This window comes from Pinus tabuliformis, chromosome J (genome assembly GCF_031772625.1).
Source record: "Pinus tabuliformis cultivar Carrire ecotype Pingquan chromosome J, CPIR1, whole genome shotgun sequence".
Lineage (NCBI taxonomy): Eukaryota > Viridiplantae > Streptophyta > Pinopsida > Pinales > Pinaceae > Pinus > Pinus tabuliformis.
In genome coordinates this window covers 165675008-165702541 of record NC_142295.1, presented here as the reverse complement: position 1 = coordinate 165702541, position 27534 = coordinate 165675008, and the positions used below count along the sequence as shown (strand labels likewise).

Below are 27534 nucleotides of genomic sequence, written 5' to 3'. Positions count from 1 at the left end.
AATTTAACACGTGGTCATACTAAGATTATTTACATTTTACATATGCAAAATGGGCTTTACATATTTATAAAATTGTTGGTTGATGATGAAGTCTAAAAAGCACGGACGCTCGAACATGATTGATCCCTTTTGCGAAAAAAGGGGTGTATTGTTATGGGGTCGTTGACACAGAGTGGTCAACAATATGCAAATTGGGCAAAGGCAAAATTGTTTATGACAGTTGATGTTAACAGCTAGAGTCTCGTGTAAACTTGATTTGATTGACAGATTGTTTTGCAGTTTCCTATTAATATCAAGCAGAGGTGGATCCAGTCTAAAAATTGTGAAACGTGGTCTGCCAGCTGATCAGGGTGGCAGGTTGGTGCAAGCAAGAGAATGGAGTTTTCTTCAGGTTGGAGCCTGAGAACACTCCGGGGTGGCAAGGTGGTACTAGGGCAAGTTGTAGCATGTACAAGGCGTTGGAGCATTCATCCAGTAGCAACCAGTAAACAAGGTGAGTGAGCCTAAAATCTAGGGCATTGGAGCGTCCTTGCCAATTGTCGTTGATAAATAGGGAGTACAAGCATCCTACAGGTTGATTCTGTAAATAAGGGGGTTGGAAGCGGGTTGGAAGCTCCTTCAATTGGAGCCGAAAACTTTATGTAAATCTTTTGAAAACAAGTATTAAGAATCATTCGGTGTTTTTTGTCCCAGAGGAGTTTCCACCTAAAATCTTTGTGTCTATTATGGCTATTGTTATGCATTGTTAAATGGTGTTGATAAATGTTTATGTTTATCTGATGCTAATAATAATTAATGCTCTGTGAAGTTAAAATATATTAATTGCTAAGAAATATTGATTCACCTAATTGCTCATTGCTCAGTATTTCCAACACACATAAATATGTAGACAAATATTCAATAAAAAACATATAATTTACTATTAAAACATGTAAATTTTGGAAAATATTACCAATCTAAGAATATTTTATGTAAAACATGCACAATTTTTCAAGAGAAAAAGGACAGTTGGCAAATATTTTTTTTGAGAAAAAAGGTTAAAAATAGCCAATTGAAAAAATTAGCCATCAAAAAATACCATGGTTTTTGGATTGCTCAATTCTTTTAGAATAATTATGGTTTAGTTACAATTCAAGTATGTCAATTACTATTAACTATCTTATAATTTGGGTTCATTTGGGTTAATTGAAACCTTTTGTGATGAATTAGAATTTAATTAGGGATTTTATTTAATTAGAGTTTCCTAGCATGTATTAAGAAATAAACTAATGCATCGTTATTGTTTCTTATGTTAATTAGGGTACCTACCTCAACTTACAAATAGGGTTCACTATTGGCTAACAAAGGTTTATTAGTATATAATGAGGTTTAGTAGTGGATTCATTTGGTTAATTGGGTTTTATTAATGTGTAACTAAGACTTAATTAGTGCTTGCTTAGTATTTTACGATTTCTCAGCTATAATTAGGGTCTAGTTAGTATACTAAGTCACAGGACACGTCCCTCAGGGTCTCGTGTCCCGTATTCCAAGTGTCGGACACGAAAACCGCCCTAAAACGTGTTGAAAACGTTTTTCTTCGTGTCCTCCAATCGAGACATGTGTTTTGGACGTGTCGAAAATGTGCACTAACATTTTTGGTTCTTAGGACATGTGTCCCATGAAAAGTGACATTTAAAACCTACAACATGGTTTATTTTTGGGTTTTTTTGTCATTGTTCGCCACCGAAGTTGAGTTTGCTCATCGCTGGAATCCAATTTGTTGTGCAGTGTGAGGAATTCCATCAAATTCGAGCGCAATGCTCACAACTTCACATCGCCCTGGACCTGGAGATGTAGGAGACGAGCGTTCGCATGCTTGCCGAGAGTTTGGAGCACTTAAATTTCTTATAAGTTGTGTTATAACCTATGGAACTAACTTAATTATACACGAGTGACCACGTATAGATCGTGTGTTGAAATAAAAATCCCAACTCCCTGTCATGTGCCCATTGCTCACTACACCTTCGAGGTCTAAAGGGAGGGAAAGCTCGATTAACACTCTGGTCAACAATAAAGTTTGAACACATATAAATTTATAGTTCATAAATTTATGTGAAGTTTGAACATGATCAAACTTGTTCGAAGTTGATAACAAAAATTATAATATGAACAATGAACATTGAACAGTGAACATCATTGATGTAGTAAAATTAATAAACTAACTAGTAAATTACACAATAGTAAATAGTGTATACTAAATACTAAATAGATATCATCATGATTCATATCTATATGGATCAAGCACAATATTTCAGTATTTTTTAATATATATATATATATATATAAAATGTGTCCCTCATGGCATGTTTCCGGGGTCACTGCATCTCATGTCGAATACTCGTATTTACGTGTCCTCTGTGTCTCGTGTCCTCGTGTCATGTGACTTAGTTAGTATATAATTAACATCTAGTTCAAAAAACTAACAGACCACCAGTGGACTTCAAAGTGGGAGTGAGCTTCCAGCATCTTCCTCTTTTCTGTATGTGACTGCCACTAGAACCCTGCAGTTTTAGCGCACTGATGAATAATTTCTACTTGTTTGAAGACCCTTTCCTTTATGCAGATTCCTGTTCAAAGGGGTTCTTGTATGGCAAGCAAAACGTGTTAGACTGTGGCCAGAATGTGGTAGATCTTCGTGTAATAGTTAAAAGATATTTTATTTTCACAACCTTTTGATCGATGACGATACTTTGTGCATGTACATCGATGAATGTAATATTTCTTCTTACCAGAAATACAACACCATGATTTTCCCTTTGGGTAAGAACCAAAAAAAAAAGTGTTTAACTAAGATTTATTAGTGTATAAGGACAGACTTTTGTGTCAAAGCTAGTTGAAAACATATAGAATGGTACATGTAAATCTAACCCTTCCAAGAGATATCAGAATGGTATTGATTGAAGTTGTTCAAGCAACGGCAATTCAGGGGTGTAAAACAAAAATATCTGATGCCATGGTAAAACAGGAGCATGCAATCTTGCTCGGATAACAAACATCAATTACAAAATCTTGGATGACACAGTGCACTGTCACCCCAACCAGCAATACACAAGACTTACAACAAATGCATTGAAGGCTCAAATAACTGACCAAAAATACACCACCACAAACAACAATGAAGCTACACAAAACACTCAGTCAATCGGTATAAATTCCAAATATAATGAGAAAATGAGCAGTGCATCGTTCTCTGCCATGTGGTCTACCAAATAAAATGGTAAAGTATTAGATGAAAACACTCTTCTTCACATGGCATTTTAAGAAGACTAAATGGATATTCACTTCCTTATATTCCATTTTAAGAAATCCATTTGCATTCCAACGCCAAAGTACCTCCACATAAAGAGATTTAACATTTCAAGTTTCCACATACATCACAGACATTCAGACATAATTCCATAAACAAGAAAATGAATTAGAGCCAGACAAATCACATACTTGTGACAGGAAAAGGTATGCAAAGCACTGGATATCTTGCGCAGATCAAAAAGTTTCACCGTTCTGTCTGCAGATCCTGTAGCCAGTACCCACTCATTGAAAGGATTGAATGCAAGACAATTAACCTGAATAAACAGGAATACACTTGATCAGAAGAAACCAAAATAATACATCTACCCAAAACAAAACTCATACTACAATAGAAACAAGAAAATAAACCTCATTGATATGTGCATGGATTGAAAGAGCAATGAGAACAATCGCACAAGGAAAGTGTGTGAAAAAGTCAAACTGTAGACTCTATATTATCTTAGGTATATACATGAGTAAAAAATTGGTGGATAGAAATATTTTATGAGCTAGGAGAGTGATCATCTTTCACCGAGTCACAACAATTTTACAATGAGGTGGGACAGATGCAAATAACAAAATTACATATATAATAGATATTGGACCAAATCAACTAGGCCCAAGTCTCATCATTCATATAGGTTACTAAAACTACATCTTGGAAGAATAGCCCAGCCTCAAAAGCATGTTTTGATACAAAGAAAAAAAAATGGGTCATTATGATTATTGGCTCCATTTTCTGTCTGACTCCTACACCTTATTCTGCTGGTCCTTGTAAACTTCTCATTCAATCAAATTCAGCCCCTTATAAATTATATATTGTTTTATGTCCTGTTGATTTCTCTAGGTTCAGAACTTAGCTTGTATAACAAACATGGCTGGGCAATAAACCTGGAAAGCTGGTATGATTTGCACAATCTTGCATGGTAGCAGGGTTAAAAGACACATTGTTGAGTTTTCTGAGTTAACGAGGAAATTATTAATCCTTTTACCCTTTTCTATATATCACCAAAGGCAAGACATAAGTAGGACTTGTTACATCTATCTAACAAGGGTGTCTGTTAACCCCAGCAGGATGAATGTAGATAGGTTCTTGCTGCCACCCCTGTCTACATTCATTCTGCTGGGTTTCATCATCTACTGCATAACAACATCATGAGAAATCTCTCCAAAACTCTCTGGGCTAATAAGGGAGGAGGCAAAGGCTTCCATCACATCAACAGGAACACCTATTGTATAGGCTTCTACAAAATTGTATATGACAAGGAGATCCCATGGGCAAAAAAACATGTTAGAGCATAAATTTACTGTCTTTGACTGTTTACCCAACCACTGTGAGTGTGAGAAGGACTTTTACTGCTTGAGGCATTTGGAGGGCCTAGAAGGTTGGACTAGAAAGGCCAAGGCTTTGAAGTTAGGTCATTTTGAATGATCACTCTTTATGGTGGTCCCATCCTACTTTATGAAAGCAAAGTCAAGACGCCCTTTCATTTTTAAAAAGAGGCTTTAACAATATCAAAGACATTTTTGCTGCTCAGACATGGGAATGGGTCCCCTGCCCTAAGCAGGAAAAAAGTTCAATGTAGCCAAACTTCATAGACATGTCATCAAGCAGGTCAAGCAGATCATCCCCAACTTACTCTTCATGAAATTTGGATTGCAATCCTCTACAGCCTGGTGGAAGGAGTTGAATTGGAACAAGGTCGAGGCCTTTACAAAATACATGCCAATGAATAGCAACAAGTCGCTCTACAAAACCCTTATGTCTGGACTCCAAGGTTCAGTTAAATCAAATATTGACAATTAAACCCAAGTAGACGACATGGCTCTTTCAGCTTCACAATGCCCCAAAACTCTTGATCAAGCACAAGGATGTCTTTTTTGTCTATTCCCTTATCCTTGAAGGCATGACTCTTGTGCATCAGCTCGTCCAACTTGGCATACCCTAGGCCTAGTGGCTCCATTATGGTAACCTACAGAGCCTTAAACATTTTGTATGTTTTTACGCCTATGCTAAATCCACCTAATTCGGGCACCAAATTTGTGGTTGATTTCTCACTGTTGCCGCAAAATCTGGCACCATAGTGCAAAGCCCACTAGGCACTAAGGGAAACGATGGGATCAACCACCATCGTCACCTTAGAAGTAGTTCCCTTGTTGTTCTGTGGATGGATGTTATCCCCACAAGGGAGACTTCCCCAGGCAAATTTCAAAGATTAACCCAAGAATTCTCAAAAGTACCCTCCCCATGGGAATGGGTCCCCTGCCCTAAGCAGGAAAAAAGTTCAATGTAGCCAAACTTCATAGACATGTCATCAAGCAGGTCAAGCAGATCATCCCCAACTTACTCTTCATGAAATTTGGATTGCAATCCTCTACAGCCTGGTGGAAGGAGTTGAATTGGAACAAGGTCGAGGCCTTTACAAAATACATGCCAATGAATAGCAACAAGTCGCTCTACAAAACCCTTATGTCTGGACTCCAAGGTTCAGTTAAATCAAATATTGACAATTAAACCCAAGTAGACGACATGGCTCTTTCAGCTTCACAATGCCCCAAAACTCTTGATCAAGCACAAGGATGTCTTTTTTGTCTATTCCCTTATCCTTGAAGGCATGACTCTTGTGCATCAGCTCGTCCAACTTGGCATACCCTAGGCCTAGTGGCTCCATTATGGTAACCTACAGAGCCTTAAACATTTTGTATGTTTTTACGCCTATGCTAAATCCACCTAATTCGGGCACCAAATTTGTGGTTGATTTCTCACTGTTGCCGCAAAATCTGGCACCATAGTGCAAAGCCCACTAGGCACTAAGGGAAACGATGGGATCAACCACCATCGTCACCTTAGAAGTAGTTCCCTTGTTGTTCTGTGGATGGATGTTATCCCCACAAGGGAGACTTCCCCAGGCAAATTTCAAAGATTAACCCAAGAATTCTCAAAAGTACCCTCCAAAGATTTTGCTAATAAGGCAATCTAGCATAACCTTCAATAAGGTAGGGCTTTGAATGATATGAGGTAGTGAGTTCAAAGAACCTATGGCTAAGTCTAGAGGGCTACGATAAGTCTTTAAGATGCTCAAACAGATTCCAAATACATGCTACTTTTAATTTAAATACTGCTGTTATAAATTGAGTTTTGAAGGAGGACAAACTACGGCAAGCAAAATTTATGATAGCATTAGCAAAACAAACCACAGTCAATGATAAACAATAAATAATCAAAGGTTATTTAATGAGTAAATGAAGGAAAAGATTGTAGCAACTTTCAATAGCTAAAAATGCAATAAACAGCTACTAAAGCCTAGACGTCAACCCCAAAACATAGTTTTTAAAAACGGTCAGTTTGAACCAGTAATTGGTCAAACCAGCTAGTCGAACAGGCCCAGATAATGAACCATTAGAAAAACTAGATTGGAGGGTCGATTTATGTTGAGAAAGCCATTAGGGTGGCAAATTAATTAATTTCTCTTATTATGACATTATCTTGTGATGTTTCATTATTAGTTCTTCTTCTTTAAATGTATCATGTTCTTATCATCAAGACTAATGCCAATCAATAAATGGAGGAGGACACGAGATGTAGGCACACAGTCAGGGCAAAATCCCTATGTAGTGAAAAACCCAATCAAGAACTCTTCCTTCGGTAGATTCAAAACAAAACTGAGATGACCAAGGCCGTCGTAACCTAGACCGAAAGACTTCTTCCATCCATCAAGTCAACCTTGTTCCATCATGCTTCAGTTTCGAGTCATGTATTCAGTATTTCATTCATCGGTCCTGTACTCAATACTTCATTCACAGTCATGCAATACTTGATAGGCTTCGGTGCTATACTTCAGTCCTGCAATTATGTCATGCTTCGGTCCCGTAATAGTATCATACTCCAGTCCTGCAATAGTGTCATAATTTGGTCCTGCAATGGCCTTGAAACAATGTTATACTTCAGTCCTGTAGTGGTACAGTAAGACTGTCAACCTTCGATTCTGTAGTAGCCAAGAGTTTCATTCTTCGGTTCTGTGGTAGCCCAATAAGAGTATTATACTTCAGTTCTATGGTAGCCCATTAAGAGTATTATATTTCGGTTCTGTGGTAGCCTTAAAATGTCTCGGCCTATAATGACACTTCAACCTCCTGAATGATCTGAATTCACCGAACTTACTTCTTTGTCCTTCTATTGAGCTGAGTTTACATGTGTATTTATAGTTGTTTCCAACTAAGAAATGAGTCGACATGAGTAATTTCTGAGGCCAACTTATAGAAGATTAGTTTAGAGGTTGACTTGCAAGGTGACTTGATGGAGGAAGCTTTTGACATGACAAAATAGATTTGACTTTGACTTTAAAAATCCTAAAAGCCTACAATGGAGGCTTGACCTATGACAATTGACCCAAGCATGAAACTCATGCTTTAATAAGTCAATTTAATTAATAATAAAATTTATTTTCCTTTCTTTTGATAAATAGATTTCATTATGACTCAAGTACAACTATGAAGACCGAACCTAGTTACATTCTTAAACACTCCCTCTTAACTAGGGAGGTATCCATACTTACATATATCTATAGACGTACATGGAAGATCTCAAAACACATGATCTATGAAGAGTTTAGGCACACTCAATACCACAGACTAGATTCCTGACCAGGGCAATCTATCCAAGTGGGACTAAGATGGACTAAAGCTTTCAGCCACTCTAGGTAGCATCAGTGTTACTTGCTAACCATCAACCCAGGAAACTAGGTGCGTAATGCAAGGTCAAAGCTCTATGACCAATGCCACCCTGCCTACTTCGGGAACTAGACATCAACACACAGGTCAGCCAGATGTCCTCCCAGGCAATGTGTATTACACATAAAACCTCAACACTCCCGATTATTCAAATCGGTAACAAATCTCTCCCCGATCAAATAGATCAATAACATCAAGCATGTAAAACATGCTTCCAAAACTTAGAGAGATTTACCTCTACAACCACAACCGCAATCAGTAACAACCTTTCAAATACATAAATAAACACAAACCTTCAGGGTCTTCAAAGATCTTGATGTTGCTTCACAATTTATCACAGTAGGACTTAAAGGCTTCCCAAACAAATCTTGACAGAAATTTCCTCAATCAAATATCGTCCTTTCCTACTTCAGATGCAACAACATATTCTACAATCGGATCTTGCTTTCCTTCTTTCAGCAGCACCTCAATATACATTCTCCAATTTCTTCTTCAAGGTATCCATGATGACTATAATATGCCCTCCCTCTCAACTTGGGAGATGTAACCTTTCTTTTATCCAAGCTCCCTGTTAACTTAGGGAGATCAACTATTTTCTATGACATCGAAGAATCTTTTATTGCTTCCATCCTTCTTATCAGAGTCATCTTGATGATCACCATTCATATAACTTCTTTCCTCATGCTTGCCAATCAAGTCAACTTTTCTTACGAATATCTTCAACATCTTGAAGATTATGTACCTACACACCTTAGACAACAAGTACAACCAAATACATATACAGAAGCATGAAGTTAACCATATCAATATCATACAATAATGGAAGCATTAGACTTTAGATATCAAATACCTAAACTTAGGTTCCTAATCAACAAGAGACACATACTTTTATACTTCAACTTCTTGCTCAGGATTTTGTTACAAACCCTAGATCACAATAGTAACTTAATCATGTATCCATTGAATTCCATCATGTATGAGGATATGAGATTGGCATTTATCAAGAGCATGAAGCCCTCTACATACCTTGATGTTGGTGGTATTGATTGTTGAACTCCTCTAATGTTGGTGGTATTGAATATTGAACTCCGTTACCATGGCCTTAAGAAAAGAAGTACAGTTCACTCAGACCAAAATAATAGGTTGGACATATTAAGCTTTTCTACCATAAACAAGGTTGAGGTGATGAACCATCCACTCAAACCAAAATCATTGGTTAGGCATTTTAAGCTTTTTCAATTTCTACCATATTATAAGGTTGAGGAATCTAACTAAAGACTTTGAGCCAAATGATGTTAATTTAGCTCTTGTTGATGATCCATTTTTAGTAGTGGTGAAACAGTAATGAATTTGATAAGATCGTGTTGATTAGTGATTTGTAATAGGTCGATGGCCTAGAAGCTTGTAGCATTGTTTTTTTAACATTAGAGGCCATTCAAAGCCTCATTGATTGTGTATTTTGTTGATAAGTATCGCACTCAATTCCATTTTGATAGATTCACCCTTAATTGGTATACAGATGAGCAAACTTTTCATATTTTGTCTCTAATGGTTTGGAATCATGATTTGAAATCTTAAAAATATTATTCATTAAAAATTAATTATTTTATGTATTTTCATCAAATCCGATTCATTGAATCGGATTCCAATTTGAAACCTGGTTAGATAGGAGGTTAGTTCAAAACCAGTTACGGTTTTTAAAACTCTGCCCTAAAAAGGTGGTTGAAAATGCATAAAATTGATATTTTTTCTTTTCCAATTTAAAAGATGCAAACCCTAACCCTAATACTATGATGTTTAAGGTATTTTATGTTATTTAATGCAAAATTTGATGTAATCTAACCTGGGCTTACCATATAAACAAAAACAAAGCAAAAAAAAAAATTAAAGATTGACACACAAAGACTATTGCCTTTATCAATATTGGTTATATGGAGTCAAAAAGGGCATGATCAAAGGTGGAAAACCGTGATTGTAGCAAGCAAGAGAGACAGAAGCCTCTCAATCTACTCTAGCAGCTTTCAATCAATTGGAGATTGAAGATCAAGGAATGTTATTCTAAGTTTCCTTGATGGATACTTGGTGTGAAGGAAATTTTAGAGCCATAAAATATTCAAGATATGATGAAAACTTCATACAAACTCTAATTCTACAATATTGCAAAATGGGAGAATATACTCACAAGAAAATAACACAATTCACCATAGCATCACTTCATCAATCCAAGAGAAAATAAAACAAGCAAGAATATTTCCCCCAAGACAATTTGCTACCTTGGTGGTCCATTACATCCAAGAGTCAAATGAACTATTACACACTTTATCTAATGAGAAATAATGGGTTTGTGCGACAATGATCCTCTCCAAATCGACTCCCCTCTATTTATAAGAGGCTAACCATGTCAATTTTGGAGTAAAATTGACTAAACGACCTAGAATTAATATTTTAGTAATTACAAGTTAACTAGGTCAAAGTCGACCTAAAAGATAGCCATCTCAATGAGAAAACATATAAACAAACAAACAAATTTTCTTTTAGACCACACATGAGCAAAGATCCTCCAAAGGTGATGTCATCCTTCATTAGTGAAGATCTCCATCAATAGGTGTTAAGAATGGGTCAAAGAGTGCTCTTCACTCAAAACCATCTCCTCAAGAAGTGTGCATCATCAAGCAAAAACTCTCATCATCATAATGGTGTCATCAATCAAGTCCATGTCATCCTTGTAGACCTCATGAGGGTAACATCACAAGGCTAGGGCATGATGTCATCATCCTAAAAGGTGCACCATCCCTTCAAAAAGGGTCTCAAGTCATCATCCTCATCAAACTTGTCCATGGGTAGGAAAACATCCATCAAGAAGGTATAGTGACAACCTGGGGACATCCTATGGTTTCTATGTACATCTTCTTTCTAGGCAGCGTCCCATCTTCAGTGAGTAGGGTTTCAAGCTCTAGAGGGAGAGGAGAATGTTGTATACATCTAAATGTCAACACACTTCTCAAAGTGGTCAACATCTTGGCTATAGGGACCTAAAGGGTGATCAAGTGGGGTTAGACATCCTCTCTGAAATGCTAGAGAAGTCAATCAATCCCTCAAGGGATGGCAACCATACATGAGAGAAAACATCTGAAATATACCCTAAAAATCAAGTGAGATCATCATCAGAGGTAAAGTAACCATAGAAGTATCAAAGTGAGCCATAACTAATGCAAAAGGCACCAAAATACTTCACATAAGCATCATCTTCAAATGTCTTTCTAGGTTAGGGTTTGTAAACAAGTTACCATGCTTAAATATGGGAGGGTTATCCAAATGCCCTATAAGGTGCTTCCAGCATTACAAGGAGGAATAGTTCATAGGCCAACACATCTACCAACAAGTGGTATGGTGGGGGTTTACTTCATAGAAAATGCAATAATTTGTGTTTTGGTTATGAAATACCATCATTCTTGAGTGTTATAATGTGAAGAGGTAGTTGTGGGACCCAAGTTACCCCTTTCCTTAGCTTATTTTTACCACCCCTCTTGTGCACCTTTTTCTTTAATGGTTTTCTTTTCTTGTATAGCTTGGGTCACAAGCTTTTGTTTACGCATTAATTAACCCTTAAAAATGAAGTGATTTATTGTTCATCGAGGTTGGGATATTCAAAGTTTCTTTCATTTTGATTTGCATGTGCATTAGCCAAGAATTGGGTGAAGGACAATGAAAGGGGTAGAGCTCGGGCCAGGATTTCGTCCACATACCTTATTATATCCCAACCAATTTTTTTTGCATTTTTTCATAATGGCTCATGCTCTTCCTTTTCTTTCGATGGCATCAACCTCTTCGAGCAAAGTTTATGATTCCCTACTCAAGAATGAGAAAACAAGGAACCAATACTAGTAACAAACAACAATAAACACAAAGATGGAATGTGAATACAAGGGATACATGCAAGGTGATAATTATGGATTATCATGGGCACTCAACATCAATCAATGCCTCTTATTTATGCCCCTACTGAATAGCGAAAAGAAAGGCCCCAAAGAGGGTCACACAAGGCTAAGGGTAGGAAAGAACCAAAGGTGAAGCATGGGAACAAGAATATAATCAAAAGTGTCTATCATCCAATTCAACCTATGATTCATACAAGAATACCTTTAAACATTAAATGAAAGCACTTGTTTACAAAAATGGTTAATGCACCTTACAATGGATGACCCAACTTCCTTTGATAAGGAAGCTAGATGTGATAAGCAATGACCGAAGCATGGCTAGAGCATCCTTGAGGTTGGTTATTTGTCGATCAAGGCTAATAGCTGGCAAGCTTATCAAAATGGGAGAAAATATTTCTCCTAGGGGTTATCCACTTGGGTAGGTAACACTCACTACACCCATATCCTAGCAAGTTGCTCTCTTAGGGTACAAAGTGTCCTAGGCCATCAACATCCCTAGAGCTCAATAGCTTACTAGAGCTGAAATTTTATTTCCTATGTGTAAAAAGAAATAATTCTTGTTTACAGTTTAACAAGGGCCAACATGCTCAAATTTTCACTTCGGCAAACAAAACACTTCTTATGCTTGTCTTTAATATTTCTATGCAAATTTTTTTCAAATGCAAAAAATGTAGTGGGATTTGTCGCATCTATGCCAATTGAAAGAATATTTGGGGGGTCTCATTGCATTATGAGCAAGAAACATTCTATTGGCTCTCGTACTCCCTCCACCTACTTTAGGGAATCGCAAAGTTCTAATAAAAGGCCAAGGCACAGAGCTAGTTGTGTTGATCGTTGAAGGCAAGCATCACCATAGCTAGAGCATGTAAACCTCCACCATGGCATCAGATTGATAAGTTGCTAACACTTTCCCTTGGTATTTCTAAGAAAAAGAAGCCAACCAAAGATTTTTATCGAGTTAATGATGGTTGGCATTACATTACCACAAATTTTGAGTCAACTAATGATGGTTTGGGGGCACTCCTAATGACAAAGAAGATGCCCCTTTAATTGCAAGTCTCATCATGATAGTTAATAAATTGTTTGTATATGTGTGAACACTGTTTTTGGGCCTTTATGGCAAGACTATGGTTTTTTTGTTTTGTGCCGAAGGGCTTTTAAGAAATGTTGCTTCTAAAATGTATGTCCATGTGACTAGGCTTTATGTTTTTGGGTAGTTTTGATAGATATTAGGGCTTTTCACACCACTTTTTCACTTGTTGAGGCTGCTCAACTGCGTACCATTTTGTGCGAAATTCCTAATATGTAAGTAATATATTTTATTGATAGTTAAAGGAAGCATTTTATACAGAAAAAGGATTAGAAAAAACTTTTAGCATTACAACTAGGATTCATCATGTTCAAACATTCTGCCACAAAACATCCATCACATGTGAAAACTATTGAAATCAGTAGGTAGAAAGCTATGGCAGGATATGATGTCATGATCCTCATGATGGTTGAACATTGAAATTGATGCATACTAACTACCCATTACTAACAATCTTGATGACGTTAAGCACAAAATATGTAGTATTATGCCAGACGTCATCCGTTATCTGGGTAACAACTAGATGGCACAGATTATCTGATTAATCTTGTGGACTTTCAATTCAATCTTATTCGGCACCTTTTTAGTTATATCTTTTTTTATATCCTGTGGATTCCTTGAAGTTTAGAAACTGGTTTTTCTAACAAACATTGCCAATCTTTGTGCACATGTACTTCACCTTGTTGACCAATATCTTATAACGTTCATTCATAAAGGAGGTTTTAAAATTGTGAAAAATAGTGTTAAAAATGGCAACTAGGGCCAAAATTCATGTGGGTCACCTTATTTATGGATGCTAATATTTTTCCTAGATTCCTCTCGTTGAGAGGTGTAGGATTGATCTAAAGATCATCCGATTCCAACAAGTATTTATGAAGATATGAGTTTATCTTGATTATGGACAAATTGTCAAGGTCGGCCAGCAACTTATGTAGGCTCAAAAGCCCAATAGTCATGTCTATTCAACCCCAACGTTTTGCATATAAATACAAGGAGCATTCTCCTCATTTGCACGCTTCACTTCTCATCACATATCTCTCTCCCCTGCGCCGAAAAGAGTCTCTTCTCTCTCCTGCACAAAAAGGCTCTCTCTCTCACACGTGTGGAAAAGAAGGCGCAGATTTCTAGGGCTGACGCTGCAAAAAGGAACTTTGACCAGCATTGACCAACATGGACTCCTCTTTGACTACGAGTTTGGTGTGGTTGATTCTCCTTGGAAAGCCGCAATTTTTGGCACCGGAATCAAGGTGATCTGACCTCCGGTTTGACAGATATTGACTGCCCTAGTTTAGGGCTAATCTAGGGTTTGTTGTTGCTGATATAAATCAGATTTTTGTACTATTTCTCTCTACTGAATTATTGAAGATAAAAGAAGATTTGATCAAAGGGTTTCCCCATATTGGGGTTTGTCCCTGGCTAGCCGCCACATCTTGTGTCTCTTGTCTTGGCTTGTTTTCTGTTGATCGTTTAAATGTTCTATCTGCACTTTACTTAATGTACATGTGATTGCTAATCTGTGGATAATAATAAGAAAAACAAGTAAACTGCTCTAAGCATAGAACATACCATAATTTAACATGGTATCAGAGTTGAGGTGAAGACAAAGCCCAAGCAAGAGCAAGAGCAATCACCAAAGAGAAGGTTGGCAAGGCTATCTAAAAGGAATTATGGGGTCCTCAACACACTTCCCTGATGAAGACAAACTCCGTGAGAAGTTTGACTACCATGAATGGAAGATGTCTTTCGATCTGGACCATGTGAGAGGCAGAGTTGTTGAGCCTCCATCAAATGCATCTGCTGCTGCCAGGAACAAATGGACCAAGGGAGAAGTCAAAGCAAAGAAGATCATCCGAGACTCTATCGACAAGCGCTTGGTGGCCTATGTTTTTGAGCTGAACACCTCCAAGGAAATCTACGATAGACTGGTGAGTTTATTTGAAGTTAATGATGCAAATCAAGTCCTGTTTCTTAGAAATAAGCTAAAGGAAATTAAGAAGGGCAAAGATGAAAATATGCAAGCATATTTCTTAAGGATCACTGAGATCAAGAACGATCTCCTATCTATTAGGGAAATAATTCCTAACAGGGAAATGGCACTCACAACTATTGGAGGACTACCATCTGAATGGTATATATTCAAAACTACTCTCCTCAACAATAATGTAATTCCTGGATTTGAGGAATTAATGGCAAGATGCATTCAAGAAAAAGCAAGGATGGAAGAGCAGGAAATGCCCACACTTCAAGGTCATCCTGCTGCCTTTTCTTCTCATGCTAAAAGAAGAAACAATTCCGAGGCTAAATCCAAAGGAAAGGTTGGGCCAAAGGGTGGAAGAAAGGGACGATGTTACCATTGCAATAAACCAAGTCATTATGCAAGGGAGTGTCCTGATAAAAGGAACTCACACCAGGATGATGGTCAAAATCCCTCTCAAGGCAATCAAAGAAATGGCAGGTCAAATGGCTGAGGTAAAAGGAGTGCTGGAAATCAAGGAAGAGGACAACCATTCAAGAAGGCAAGAAATTCCAGGTATAAATCTAACATTGTTGACAATAAGTAAGATGAATATTATCTACCAACTGCTCTATCTACCCTGCTCCCCCGAACTCGCTGGGAAATTGGCTTATTGATAGTGGTGCCTCAAGCCACTTCACTGGTTACAACGAACCTCTATATAATCTGGTAGAGAAAGAAACCAACTTGGAAATTGTTCTTGGAGACAATTCAAAATATCCCGTGAAGGGCGTATGAAATGTCACTCTTCAATTGAATCAGGGTAATACCATCCACTTACAAGATGTATTATATGTACCTGATCTCAAAAAGAACCTGGTGTCCATTTCGACAATGGAAGACAAAGGCTACAAGGTGGCTTTCAGCGATGGCAAGGTACGTGTATGGAAAAAGAACTTTAAAGATGCTTTTCCTCTTGGGTTTCGAGTTGATTCATTATATCAGGTTGGAGGAAGTCCGTTGGGTGTCATCTCTTGTGACACATCTCTTCAGTCCGAACTATGACATCGAAGGTTTGCTCACCTTCATTATAAAGCTCTACCTGATGTCAGAAAAATGGTAACCGGGATGCCGGAGTTCAAATTAAAGCAAGAGGGTATATGTCCAGGATGTGCCGAAGGAAAGCTCAAAAGGGAACCATTTCCCTCAAGCCAAAGCAAGACCTCCGATATACTGCAATTGGTTCACTCGGACATATCCGGTATGATGCCTGTGAACTCCATGGGAGGATATTTATATTACCTCACCTTTACAGATGATTATTCTCGCGAGACTTGGATATATTTCTTGAAAAAGAAGGATGAAGTGTTCTCTTGGTTTCGACACTTCAAAGCCTTGATCGAGAATCAAACCGAAAAGAAGATCAAGATCCTAAGGACTGATAATGGGACTCAATATGAATCCAATGAGTTTCATGACTTTTGCAAAGAGGCTGGCATTAAGAGGGAGACTACTACACCATATACTCTTGAGCAGAATGGTGTGGCAGAAAGGAAGAATCGTACGATTGTGGAAGCTGTCTGTGCTATGCTCCATGATCAAAGACTTCTGAAGTTTCTATGGGCCGAAGTTGCAAACACTGCCGTATATGTACAAAATTGATGCCCTCATCAAGCATTGGGTTCCAAAACTCCTGAAGAAATGTTCACCGATAAGAAACCTGACGTATCTCATTTTAGAATCTTTGGAAGCCCTATATATTTTCATGTGCCGAAAGAGAAGTCTGGAAAGAAAGGAATCTTTGTGGGTTATAGTGAAAATACTAAGGGATATAGAATTTATGTAGCTAATCAAAGGGAAGTCGAGATTATTCATGATGTCACCTTTGACGAAGATATGGCCCTTAGCAAGGTGGACAATCTTCCTACTTTGAGGAGCTCTCAAGAAGCTGACACCAGGGAACCGAAAGAAAAAGAAGATGAGACAATGCCCGATATGGAAGAACCATTAGATCTTATTGATCCTCCACCGCCTGAGCCTTCCTCTTCAAGGAAGAGACCTTCATGGTTTAGGGGGACACTTGATGATGTTGAAGGACACACAGCTCCCCGAGGAACCTTCCGTGAAAGTAAGAAGCCGAACAGGGATCAAGGATACCTGACCATCATAAGCACCATCATCCAAAAAGAGCCTTCATCATTCACAGATGCCGTCAAGCATCAAGTATGGAAGGATGCTATGACTAAAAATATGAGTCTATTATGAGAACGATGTCTGGGATGTGGTCCCCAGACCCCAGGACAAGACAGTTGTCACTTCAAAATGGCTTTACAAGATAAAGCATGCAGCGAATGGAAGTACGGAAAAGTATAAGGCTCGTTTTGTCGTTCGTGGCTTCTCCCAGAAGGAAGGTATAGAATATGACGAGATATTTGCATATGTTGCCCAATATACCACCATCCACTCGATAATAGCCCTTGCTGCTTCGCAAGGATGGAACCTACATCAGATGGATGTCAAGACTGCGTTCTTACATGGTTCGATCAAAGAGGAGGTCTATGTGGAGCAACCCGAAGGATTTGAAATTTATGATCGAGAATCTCATGTGTGCAGGTTGAAAAAGGCCCTCTATGGGCTAAAGCAAGCACCCCGAGCATGGTATGAGAGAATCGATAGCTATTTGATGAAGCTGGGATTCACTAGAAGTGAAGCCGACCCTAACCTTTACTTTAAGGTTATAGATGACAAGCCTCTCATACTGGTGCTTTATGTTGACGACCTCTTTCTAACAAGTGCAGACCCTCTCATTCACAAATGTAAGAGGGAGCTAGCTTCTAAATTCGAGATGAAAGATCTAGGACTCATGCACTATTTCCTAGGACTCGAAGTCTAGCAGAAACCAGGGGAGATTTTCCTATCTCAAGGAAAGTATGTGGTGAAGATACTGGAAAGATTCGGCATGGTGGACTGCAAGCCTGTAACTACCCCAATGGAGCTTAACTTTAAGAAGTTAAGCGGTAGTGCTGCCGGACCTGTTTTACGAAATGCTACCGAGTATCGACAGCTCGTCGGAGCATTAATGTTCTTGGTGAACTCCCGTCCGGATATATGCTTTGCAGTCAACACTTTGAGTCAACATATGGTTGAGCCTCACCACTCACATTGGATTGGTGCCAAGAATCTGCTAAGATATCTTCATGGCACAATCACTCATGGATTAAGATACACTGCCAAAAATGTGAGACTACTTGGGTATACTAATGTTGATTGGGCAGGCAATGTGGAGGACCGAAAGAGCACCTCCTGGTGTTGTTTTTCTTTGGGATCTGCCTCGATATCCTGGATGAGCAGGAAGCAGAAGTCAGTGGCTTTGAGCACCGCCGAGGCAGAATACATTGCTGCTAGCATGGCCTCCTGTGAGGTAGTCTAGTTGTGAAAGCTCTTCAATGAGCTGTTTGGATTTACATTAGATACCACCATGATTCTATGTGAAAATCAGAGCGGGATCCGTTTATCAAAAAATCATGTATTTCATGATCACTCCAAGCATATCGATATCAAGTACCACTATATTCGAGATATGGTGCAACGAAGAGCAATAAGGCTCCAACATATCGGTACAGATGAACAGGTCACCGACATTCTAACAAAACCCCTAGGAAAGGTCAAATTCCTAACTTTCGGAGAACGACTTGGTGTCGTTCAGAGACCCTCTGATAAGGGTCAAGTATGATGTACTGAGCTCTGGGAGCTTCAGGGGGGCGCGGGGTACTTGGAGCGACATATGACCACAGGGTGACTCACCATCCCCTGTTGGTGCACTTTGTACAGGGTAAAAGGTTCAACCTTCCCCTGTGACACCCCGTGGCGACTATGGAACAGGATGATTAGTTCTCCTGTGGGCCAGGATGATTTGTTCTCCATGGCGATTATGGAACAGGATGATTCGTTCTCCTGTAGGCCAGGATGATTAGTTCTCCATGGCATCCACTGGACAAGATGATTCGTTCTCCTGTGGACAGGATGATTAGTTCCCCTGTCGAGGCATCCTACCCATGCAGTTTGGGACTCATGGGAAGTACCTCTCATCTGATCAATGAGCAAGGAAATGAGGATAGGGACCATAGTAGTTCTATCGATGGACGCATCGTTGTATCTACCGTACTCCCTATGCTAGGATGACCTGCATTGGTCTGGGATCAATGACACTGGTCTGGGACCAGTGAGAGTGGTACGCACTCTGAGACTGACTTCAGGTCACTGGAGGATGGTATGATACATCCTCGATCATTTCTTCTTCTTCATAATTCGAGCAAAGCAGAGCAAAGCAAGTAGGGTCAAGCCATAAAAGACAGTGCATTTGATGGATAGACAAGAGTGATGGTCCAACAGATTACAGATAAAGTTCTCCCTAGTTGAGAGGGAGTGTTAAAATTGGCAACTAGGGCCAAACTTCATGTGGGTCACCTTATTTATGGATGCTGATATTTTTCCTAGATTCCTCTCGTCGAGAGGTGTAGGATTGATCTAAAGATCATCCGATTCCGACAAGTATTTATGAAGATATGAATTTATTTTGATTATGGACAAATTGTCAAGGTCGGCCAACAACTTATGTAGGCTCAAAAGCCCAACAATCATGTCTATTCAACCCCAACATTTTGCATATAAATACAAGGAGCATTCTCCTCATTTGCACACTTCACTTCTCATCACATATCTCTCTCTCTCCTGCACAGAAAAGAGTCTCTTCTCTCTCCTGCACAGAAAGGCTCTCTCTCTCACACGTGTGGAAAAGAGGACGCAGATTTCTAGGGCTGAAGCTGCAGAAAGGAACTTTGACCAGCGTGGACTCCTCTTTGACTGCGAGTTTGGTGTGGCTGATTCTCCTTGGAAGGCCGCAATTTTTGGCACCGGAATCAAGGTGATCTGACCTCCGGTTTGACAGATATTGACTGCCCTAGTTTAGGGCTGATCTAGGGTTTGCTGTTGTTGATATAAATCAGATTTTTGTACTATTCCTCTCTGCTGAATTAGTGAAGATAAAAGAAAATTTGATCAAAGGGTTTCCCCATATTGGGGTTTGTCCCTGGCTAGCCGCCAAATCTTGTGTCTCTTGTCTTGGCTTGTTTTCTGTTGATCGTTTAAATGTTCTATCTGCACTTTACTTAATGTACATGTGATTGCTAATCTGTGGATAATAATAAGAAAAACAAATAAACTGCTCTAAGCATAGAGCATACCATAATTTAACAAATAGAGTTGATATATTGTAGTTATTGGGGAGCGTTTATATGTATTGGGGGTCATAAAAAGGTATCTGGTAAAAATAGGGGTTTTTATTGGAAAGATGTATTGGCAGTGGGGTTCAATAAAAGTTTTTGGAAGGTATTTATCAATATCTAGTGAAATTAAAGATATTCTTTAAATGCCCACAAACACGTGCTACATCACAGGTTCAGAGAGTGAAGACCCCATGTCTTTGTTAGGCATTAAACCACAATGTATGGTGTGTTTTTTATTGTGATTTTGCATGATAGGGTTAAAAGACACAACTTGTTGAGTTTTATGAGTTGATGAACAATTATTATCCTTTTATCTGTATGGTTAGGATTCATCCTATTGAAGCATTCTGCCACAGAAACTGGTAGGTTCTCTACACCCTAGGTTCTGCACCCATGCATATCCATTAGTTGAAGACAGGTGAAAATCTGTAGTCAGAAAGGTACAGTAAAACATAATGCCGTGGTCCTTGTAATGGTTGAAAATTACAAGGATCCACACTAACTACTGTCATTCACATGGTCAATGATATTAAGCATAAACCAAGCAGTATTGTCCAGAAAAATGTTTGGTGTGAATATGTGACTCTACTGATTTCCTATGGGATAATGTTACCAAGTTTAATCCCGTCTAGAGATGCAAGCATCTATTCACAGTTGTAAATGTGAGTGGACCCTCTCAAACTTATGAGATTGGGTGGCACTATACATAAACCAATTATAAGTTGTATTAAACATTTGCATTTAACCCATTTATTCGAAGGATTCCATCAGACAACACAAAGGTAGTGTCTTGGGACATCCCTGGGCTTGACAAGAAAGAAAGAGACATTCATTCTATGACGATTTCATTATAGAGACAAAAAATATCCTAGGGCTAAACCAACAACAGGACAACAAAAATAAATATAGAAAAAGATTCATACAGGTTGTGTTCCAAGTATAAGATAAGATACGATAATTTTATTTATGTCCACCAAATGACCACAAAAGTCTGTCAAAGGAACAAAAATAGTACATTTAGTGTCAGTACAAAGTGGGAGTGCTAAGGCATTTACAGACTGAACGCTAACTTTCTAGCCAAAAGAGAGTATAAGCTAAGGTATTGTTACAAATATGGATGGTATAAACTGAAAAACTCAGAAAATCTCAGTACTGAGCAAAAGAAGAAAGCAGGTCAAGCCCTGCTGGAGCTAACAGCTGAGGATGAGTGAGGGGACCAAGAGGCAGACAAAACAGGATATATTAAGAAAAACATCACAAAACAAATATGGATTCTATATTTTGAGAAACTTCTACAAACATTATATTAAAGAGAAAATAACTGTAGTTGGCATTTTTCCAAACAAAAGCCAGGAAACCAATTTTGCAATGGAAATCAGACTTGCAAGGGTACATCCCAGACAATTTGTTTTTTTATTAAAAGAAAGGATAAATTTGTAACATAGGAAAGAGTTGTTGAAAATAATAGCGAGAAAGGGTTCCTTGATTTGTGTCTTAATCAAAGGAATCACAATGAGTTTTTCCTTGAGCATGCATGAGTTATGAGCTAATTCCTAAAAAGTACGACGAAATCCTAAAATTTAGGGCGAATTCCTAACAGTTAGGAGTGCAAGAAGCAGTTGATTGGTGCTAATTAGTGGAAGGCCGAGTTTATTGCCTTCTAGTGCAAGTTATTTTTGGGTAAACTTCAAGTTGATTGAGTCAGGCTCCTAATTTATAAGAAGGACAAGTTAACACAACCAGAGACTTTTGTTAACTAGTCAATCAACAGTTCGACTTTCCTCAAATAGAACTTGCCAGTGATAACCTAATCAAAGTGCTTATAAGGAGGAACGAAGGCACAATTTGATCATTGTCTTGTGAGCACAAGTTGGTGAGACAAGACAATAGAGCTCACAGGTTTGTGAGAAGGTTGCACAGGGTTGTGTGTGGAGCTTGTGAGAGGCAGAGTGTGCAAGAGAAGCTTGTGCACAGATTGATAGAGGGCAGCAGAGATCAGCAGTCTTGCAAGGGTTTCAAGCTTAGATCAAGCAGGAAAGACAAGTGTGTTTTTCAGATTGAAACAGTTGTATTTGTAAGAGATCAATTGCTCAGTTTCTATCAATAAAATTCTCAAGCAAGCAGAGGGTTTTCCCAGTTGGGTTCCCTAGAAAAAATATTGTGTTTTGCTACTGTGTGACTCTGATTTATTTCTGTTCCTATTCCGCTGCAAATTTAGTAGAGAAATTCTGTGTCTATATGAAAAGAAAGTAGTTTTCAGATTGTTCATATTAGCAGTTGCAGAATTTTGTAGATTTTCTACAGGAGCATACATGGCAAATGACAAATTGAACCTACATCTAATACCAAAAAATTCATAAATACTGGCATACACTATTACTCAGTTGACTTACCTCACCTTGATGAGCTACTACTGAATGCAGTGGTTTATTAGTTGCAGATGTACGCAAATCCCATATCAACAAATGGCGGTCATCTCCAACAGACCCAAAAAGGTACTCATGCCTTAAATGCCATGCAACATCTTCTACAACACCCTCGTGCACCTAGATTGACGAGGTCATCAAACAATTTCAACAAAGAAGACAAAATTGGCAGCATAAAGATAACAATACAAATAAACAGAAACTCACCAATTGATCCCATTAAATTTCTGCAGAAAAAATAACAATGATAGTAAACAATAGGAATAATCCTGGCATCTTTTAATGGTCACATTAGTGGGGGTGTGAGCTCAGTTCTAACAGTGTCTTTACCCTTATTTTTTTATGCCATGATACCATCATGTAAACCAATCAACTTTACGATGAAAATGGCTTCTGACAAAGCCTGAACAGGGTGACACATTAACAAACCTAAAGAATAGAACTTTCAAAGCCTAAAAATCTGTGTTCAATTTCATATAGAATCCTCGGTTAAGCTGCAACTGGCAGACAACAAAATATGAACCAATCCTATTATATGGGCAAATCATCCTACTCCTGAACTGTCTTCGAATGCCAACCTAATGATGATAAGAAGTCATCATGATGGGTGGATTTATTTGCAGTCCAACACAAAGTTACATTAAATAATATCTGTCCAAACAACTCACCTTAAATATTTGTTGGGCCTCAAGCACTTTGTTTTTGGCAGGTACATTAATGTCCCACAAACAGATTTGTGCATCGTCTGAACCACTTAAAAGATGGCCATGCTTAAAAGGGCTCCATGATAAACCATAACCTTCTGTATTATGACCCCTCAATCTGAGATCAGGATTACAGCCACCATCTTGAGGAGGCTTTGAAGGATGCTTGCTGTAGTCAAACACATAGACTTCTGCACTAACTGTTTTCGTGGCAATAATGAAAGGATTTTGTGGCATGTATCGGGCTCTATTGACCTCTCCATCATGATTGATTTGCTGTATTACTTGTACCTGCAACAAAGAGCATCCACTGAGTAACCTGACCTAAATGGCAGAAATGGCATATTTACAGCAATTTGATTAGAAAGTTTCAATAACATTGAGCTGAACAAAACAGTTTCAACACAGACACTGAAAAATGTCCGTCCCAAACATATAACAAATCCCAAATGCGTGGGCAGCATTAAAGAATGTGATAAAATAGCAACGTTGAAAAACAAAATTTTGCATTCAATCTTTTCCTTTCCAATAAGGCAAAGAAAGTAATTACACTGTACAACAACCAACATTGTTCATCATAAATGTGGTGAATTCTTACAGTCGCAAGAAAATGTTCAGAAAAATTCATAGACCTTTTTGCAAATATACACTGAACTAGTAATCAGCCCACATATTCATAGATGGAACATAAAGTGAGCCATAAAGTTGTTTATTCACGTACTCAGTGCCATGGACATCACAACATTTACAAATGAACATGTAGGTGGATTACATATACATAGCCGTGTTACTAAAACAACTGGTTACTCAAAAACATTAGACAAAAGGTTCCACTCTCCATAAAGATGATAAGGTCCTTCCAATAAATGAAAGGAAAATCAATTTGAATGTTTGCCTATGTGGACACAAAGCATGTTTCAAAAGCAAACATCTAGGAGGATCTGCTTAAGGTGATTTGTATATTCAAAATATTTTAAATTTTAATATTGAAATGACTTGCAAAGGCTGGGTTTATGGATAGAACAATGACCATTATCAAGATTGGTAGAGAAAATATATAAAACCTATTTATATTTGACATCACAATAGTCAAGATGATGTAAAAAAGCACCATGAAAGAACTAAGCTTCCAAGGAAACTAAACAACCAAATGTTGGATCTAGCTCAAGCAGTTGAGAGGAGTGTCATCCTCCCTACCCAGGTACAATTCCCACAAGTGACCAGTGTTGCGGGGGAGCGCTGCCCCCCACGCTCCCGCTCTTGAAGCGTGCTCCGGATGGAAGCGCTCACAAAGCAACCTCGAGAGCGCATTCCCAATTTTCGAGAGCATGCTCCCGCAAATAAAAGAGAAAAATTAAAAATAATAATAATAATAACATAAAATTCCCAGATGTGGTGTACTTCACGATGGCCACTTGGCAGTTGAACCACCATAGGGGCCCGTCTAGCCTCCACGTGCGCCTTTACCTCACCATGACGAACCGGACCAACTTTAAATGCCTGCGAGTGGAGAACCTAATCGCACACTTAGTCGATAAATACAAGACCTGCCGTGGTAGTTCCTTCAGTTTGTTGTTTCGGGAGATGAATTTGGGTTGCGCAGAGAACAGTGGAGTTGAGTCCCAAGATGCCTCGCCATGGTCAAGACCTTAGGTGAGAAGAGAGGCAGTCGCCTGGGATTGTTGGGGGTGGTGTGATACTGAAGTTCGGGATTGTCCATGGGACCCTGGAAGGTGAATCGCTAGGGTAACTTTTCGCCTTCCCACCTACAATTTCCGCTTAATGGATGAAAAGTCTGTGGAGGCGTCAGAGCTTGTGTATGTTGTTCAAGGTAAGGTCGTTCCCATATACTTCTATTTTCACTCTCAAAATTGGGGTGCTGAGCTAACTTATAATTGGGCTCGCCCTGGTTTACGGGTCCTTCTGGTCCATGATTTTTACTGCAAATGAAGGGAGGGGTTTGTCTTGGGATATAGCATTTCTTGAGAGTATTTATAGGTATTTCCATCACACCATGGAATCTCTAACTCCATGAATTTTCTTGCATACCCATGATCGTCCTCACATGAATCATGACTTTCCCTTGCATAGCCATATCTATCCTCGCATGTGCCACATCTTTTTTTTTTACTTGGCCAAGATTTATCTTGCATGGTGCATGATTGTTCTTGCATGCAACATGAATTTTCCTTGCATGCTCCATAGATGTCCTCGCATGGGCTACAACTTTCCTTGCACCACCATGGGTGTCCTCATATGGTACATGATTGTCCTTGCATGGGTTGAAAACTCCACTATGTTGCTTGAACCTAAAGGTTTAGACTTCCATTAGGCGGATGACAATACTATGCTAGACTCCGTTTGAGCCTACACAAACTTCACTACTCACTTGCTTTCCCTCCCAAAAAGTGTTGCTACTGAACTTGAGTCCTTCCAAAGTTAGTCTCGAGTTGTGGTCAAACATTGGGTCTAATCCACTTTAAACCATCGTTGCTCAACTCTGCATTAGTCTTCATCCTCCTAGGTCAAGCACCTCATGTGCACATGGTCCAACTATCAAATGTGCAACTCCATTACCCAAAGATACTAGCTCACAATCAACCTACCATCCATACGAACCTATCTTGTCAATGCCAAAGCACCTTCTTTGTTGAACCTTTTGCTCCATATCTAGCAATTTCACAGCTCCCTCTTAAGTTGCTTCCTGTGCACACTTAGATCTGCGTGCCCTTCAAAGTAGCTTTGATACCATGTTGAAATTTCCTATGTACCCCAAATCTAGTCTATGTCTAGACTTTATCATAAACAAACTAAAGGTACTCAACTAAAAGCACTATGCACAGCAGAAATATAACAACAAGAGATCAATAAAGTACACAAGTTTTATGAGCTCAAAATCTCATTTCTCATTAGCCCATCAATAAGAAAACATTAGGGCTCTCATACCAAGGATCATGGCCCTTCATAAACCCTGATGAAAACTAGTATACATAATATACAATAAAATACACAGTTTATCCTTTGACTAATTTAGGGCTTCAGTTCTGCTTCTTTAGATCTTCAATCTGCCCAATAAAATACAGAGACAAATCTTGACTTGTTGATGGCAATCCTTTGCAATCAACTCCTTCAATCCTTTTTGTCCCATGGCTGTCCTTTGCCTTCACACATAGAGATCAACTCCATTTGATCACTTGTCCTCTTATTGTCCACCCGGCAAGCTTATTTTGTGCTCACAGAGATCGAGGCCTTTAGACCTTTGTCCAATCGCTTAATGTCCAAAATCCAAACAATCTGGGCTCTCTAGGCATGCCTTTATCTATGCCTCAGACTCTCCTTTGTCCTATTTAGACCCTTGGCTTTCACAAAGGTCATTAGTAGCCCTGTTAAGCTTGAGATCTCCCCTAACCAGGGCGTCTAAATTCTACCCTATCTCAAACTCTTGGTATATGGCCTCACTATCTTGGCTCATGGCCTTCCTGGTTACACCAGTGAGCTGCTAAAACAACTCTCAACCAGACTTGGCCTCCTTTAATTACCAACAATCAGACCCTAACCAATCTTGATAAGATCTCGACCTTCATTAGGTGTCTCCTCAATCTTTGTAACAACTTCCTCCAACCACCCTAACCTCAACCTGTTTCAATCACACAAACCCTCGACCTCCTTCTCCAAATCTCCTGTGGTTATCACTATCTCAGCATTTACTACAACCAAGTCCTTCTACTCAACCTCATTTCTCCTTTTAGGTTGCAACCCCTTTAGTTAAACAGATCATGTAGAAACTCAACTTCCAAACAAATCCTTCCTTACTTGCTAGCTTGGCCTCCCTCTTCGTTTTGACAGTTGCTCTTTAGCTAATCAAATCACAAAGAACTCGGCCTCCTTTAGCTTGCTCTCCCACTCCACACATGTAGCCCTTCACTTGTGTGTGTCTAGGCCTCTCCTTTGGCCTCCTATTTATACTTTTGTGTGAGATATTGTAGGAGTTTCCCTTCTCCATCAATAAACCCCTATTTACCACTCAACAACAAATTAGATTAAACAATTAATTGACTAGGGTCTCAAGTCCATAACTT

General features: G+C 38.8%; 1 protein-coding gene across 1 annotated transcript in view; it reads right to left on the bottom strand.

Moving 5' to 3' along the window:
* The window catches only part of LOC149226195 (histone-binding protein MSI1), a 95908-nt gene that overhangs the window by 54950 nt on the left and 13424 nt on the right, over positions 1 to 27534 (bottom strand). The window contains exons 2-4 of the mRNA XM_089377427.1: positions 23420 to 23746; positions 22719 to 22871; positions 3478 to 3602 (exon numbers count right to left, since the gene is read on the bottom strand). Coding sequence (XP_089233553.1) covers positions 3478 to 3602; positions 22719 to 22871; positions 23420 to 23746 — 605 coding nt within the window. The remainder of the gene's footprint in view (positions 1 to 3477; positions 3603 to 22718; positions 22872 to 23419; positions 23747 to 27534) is intronic.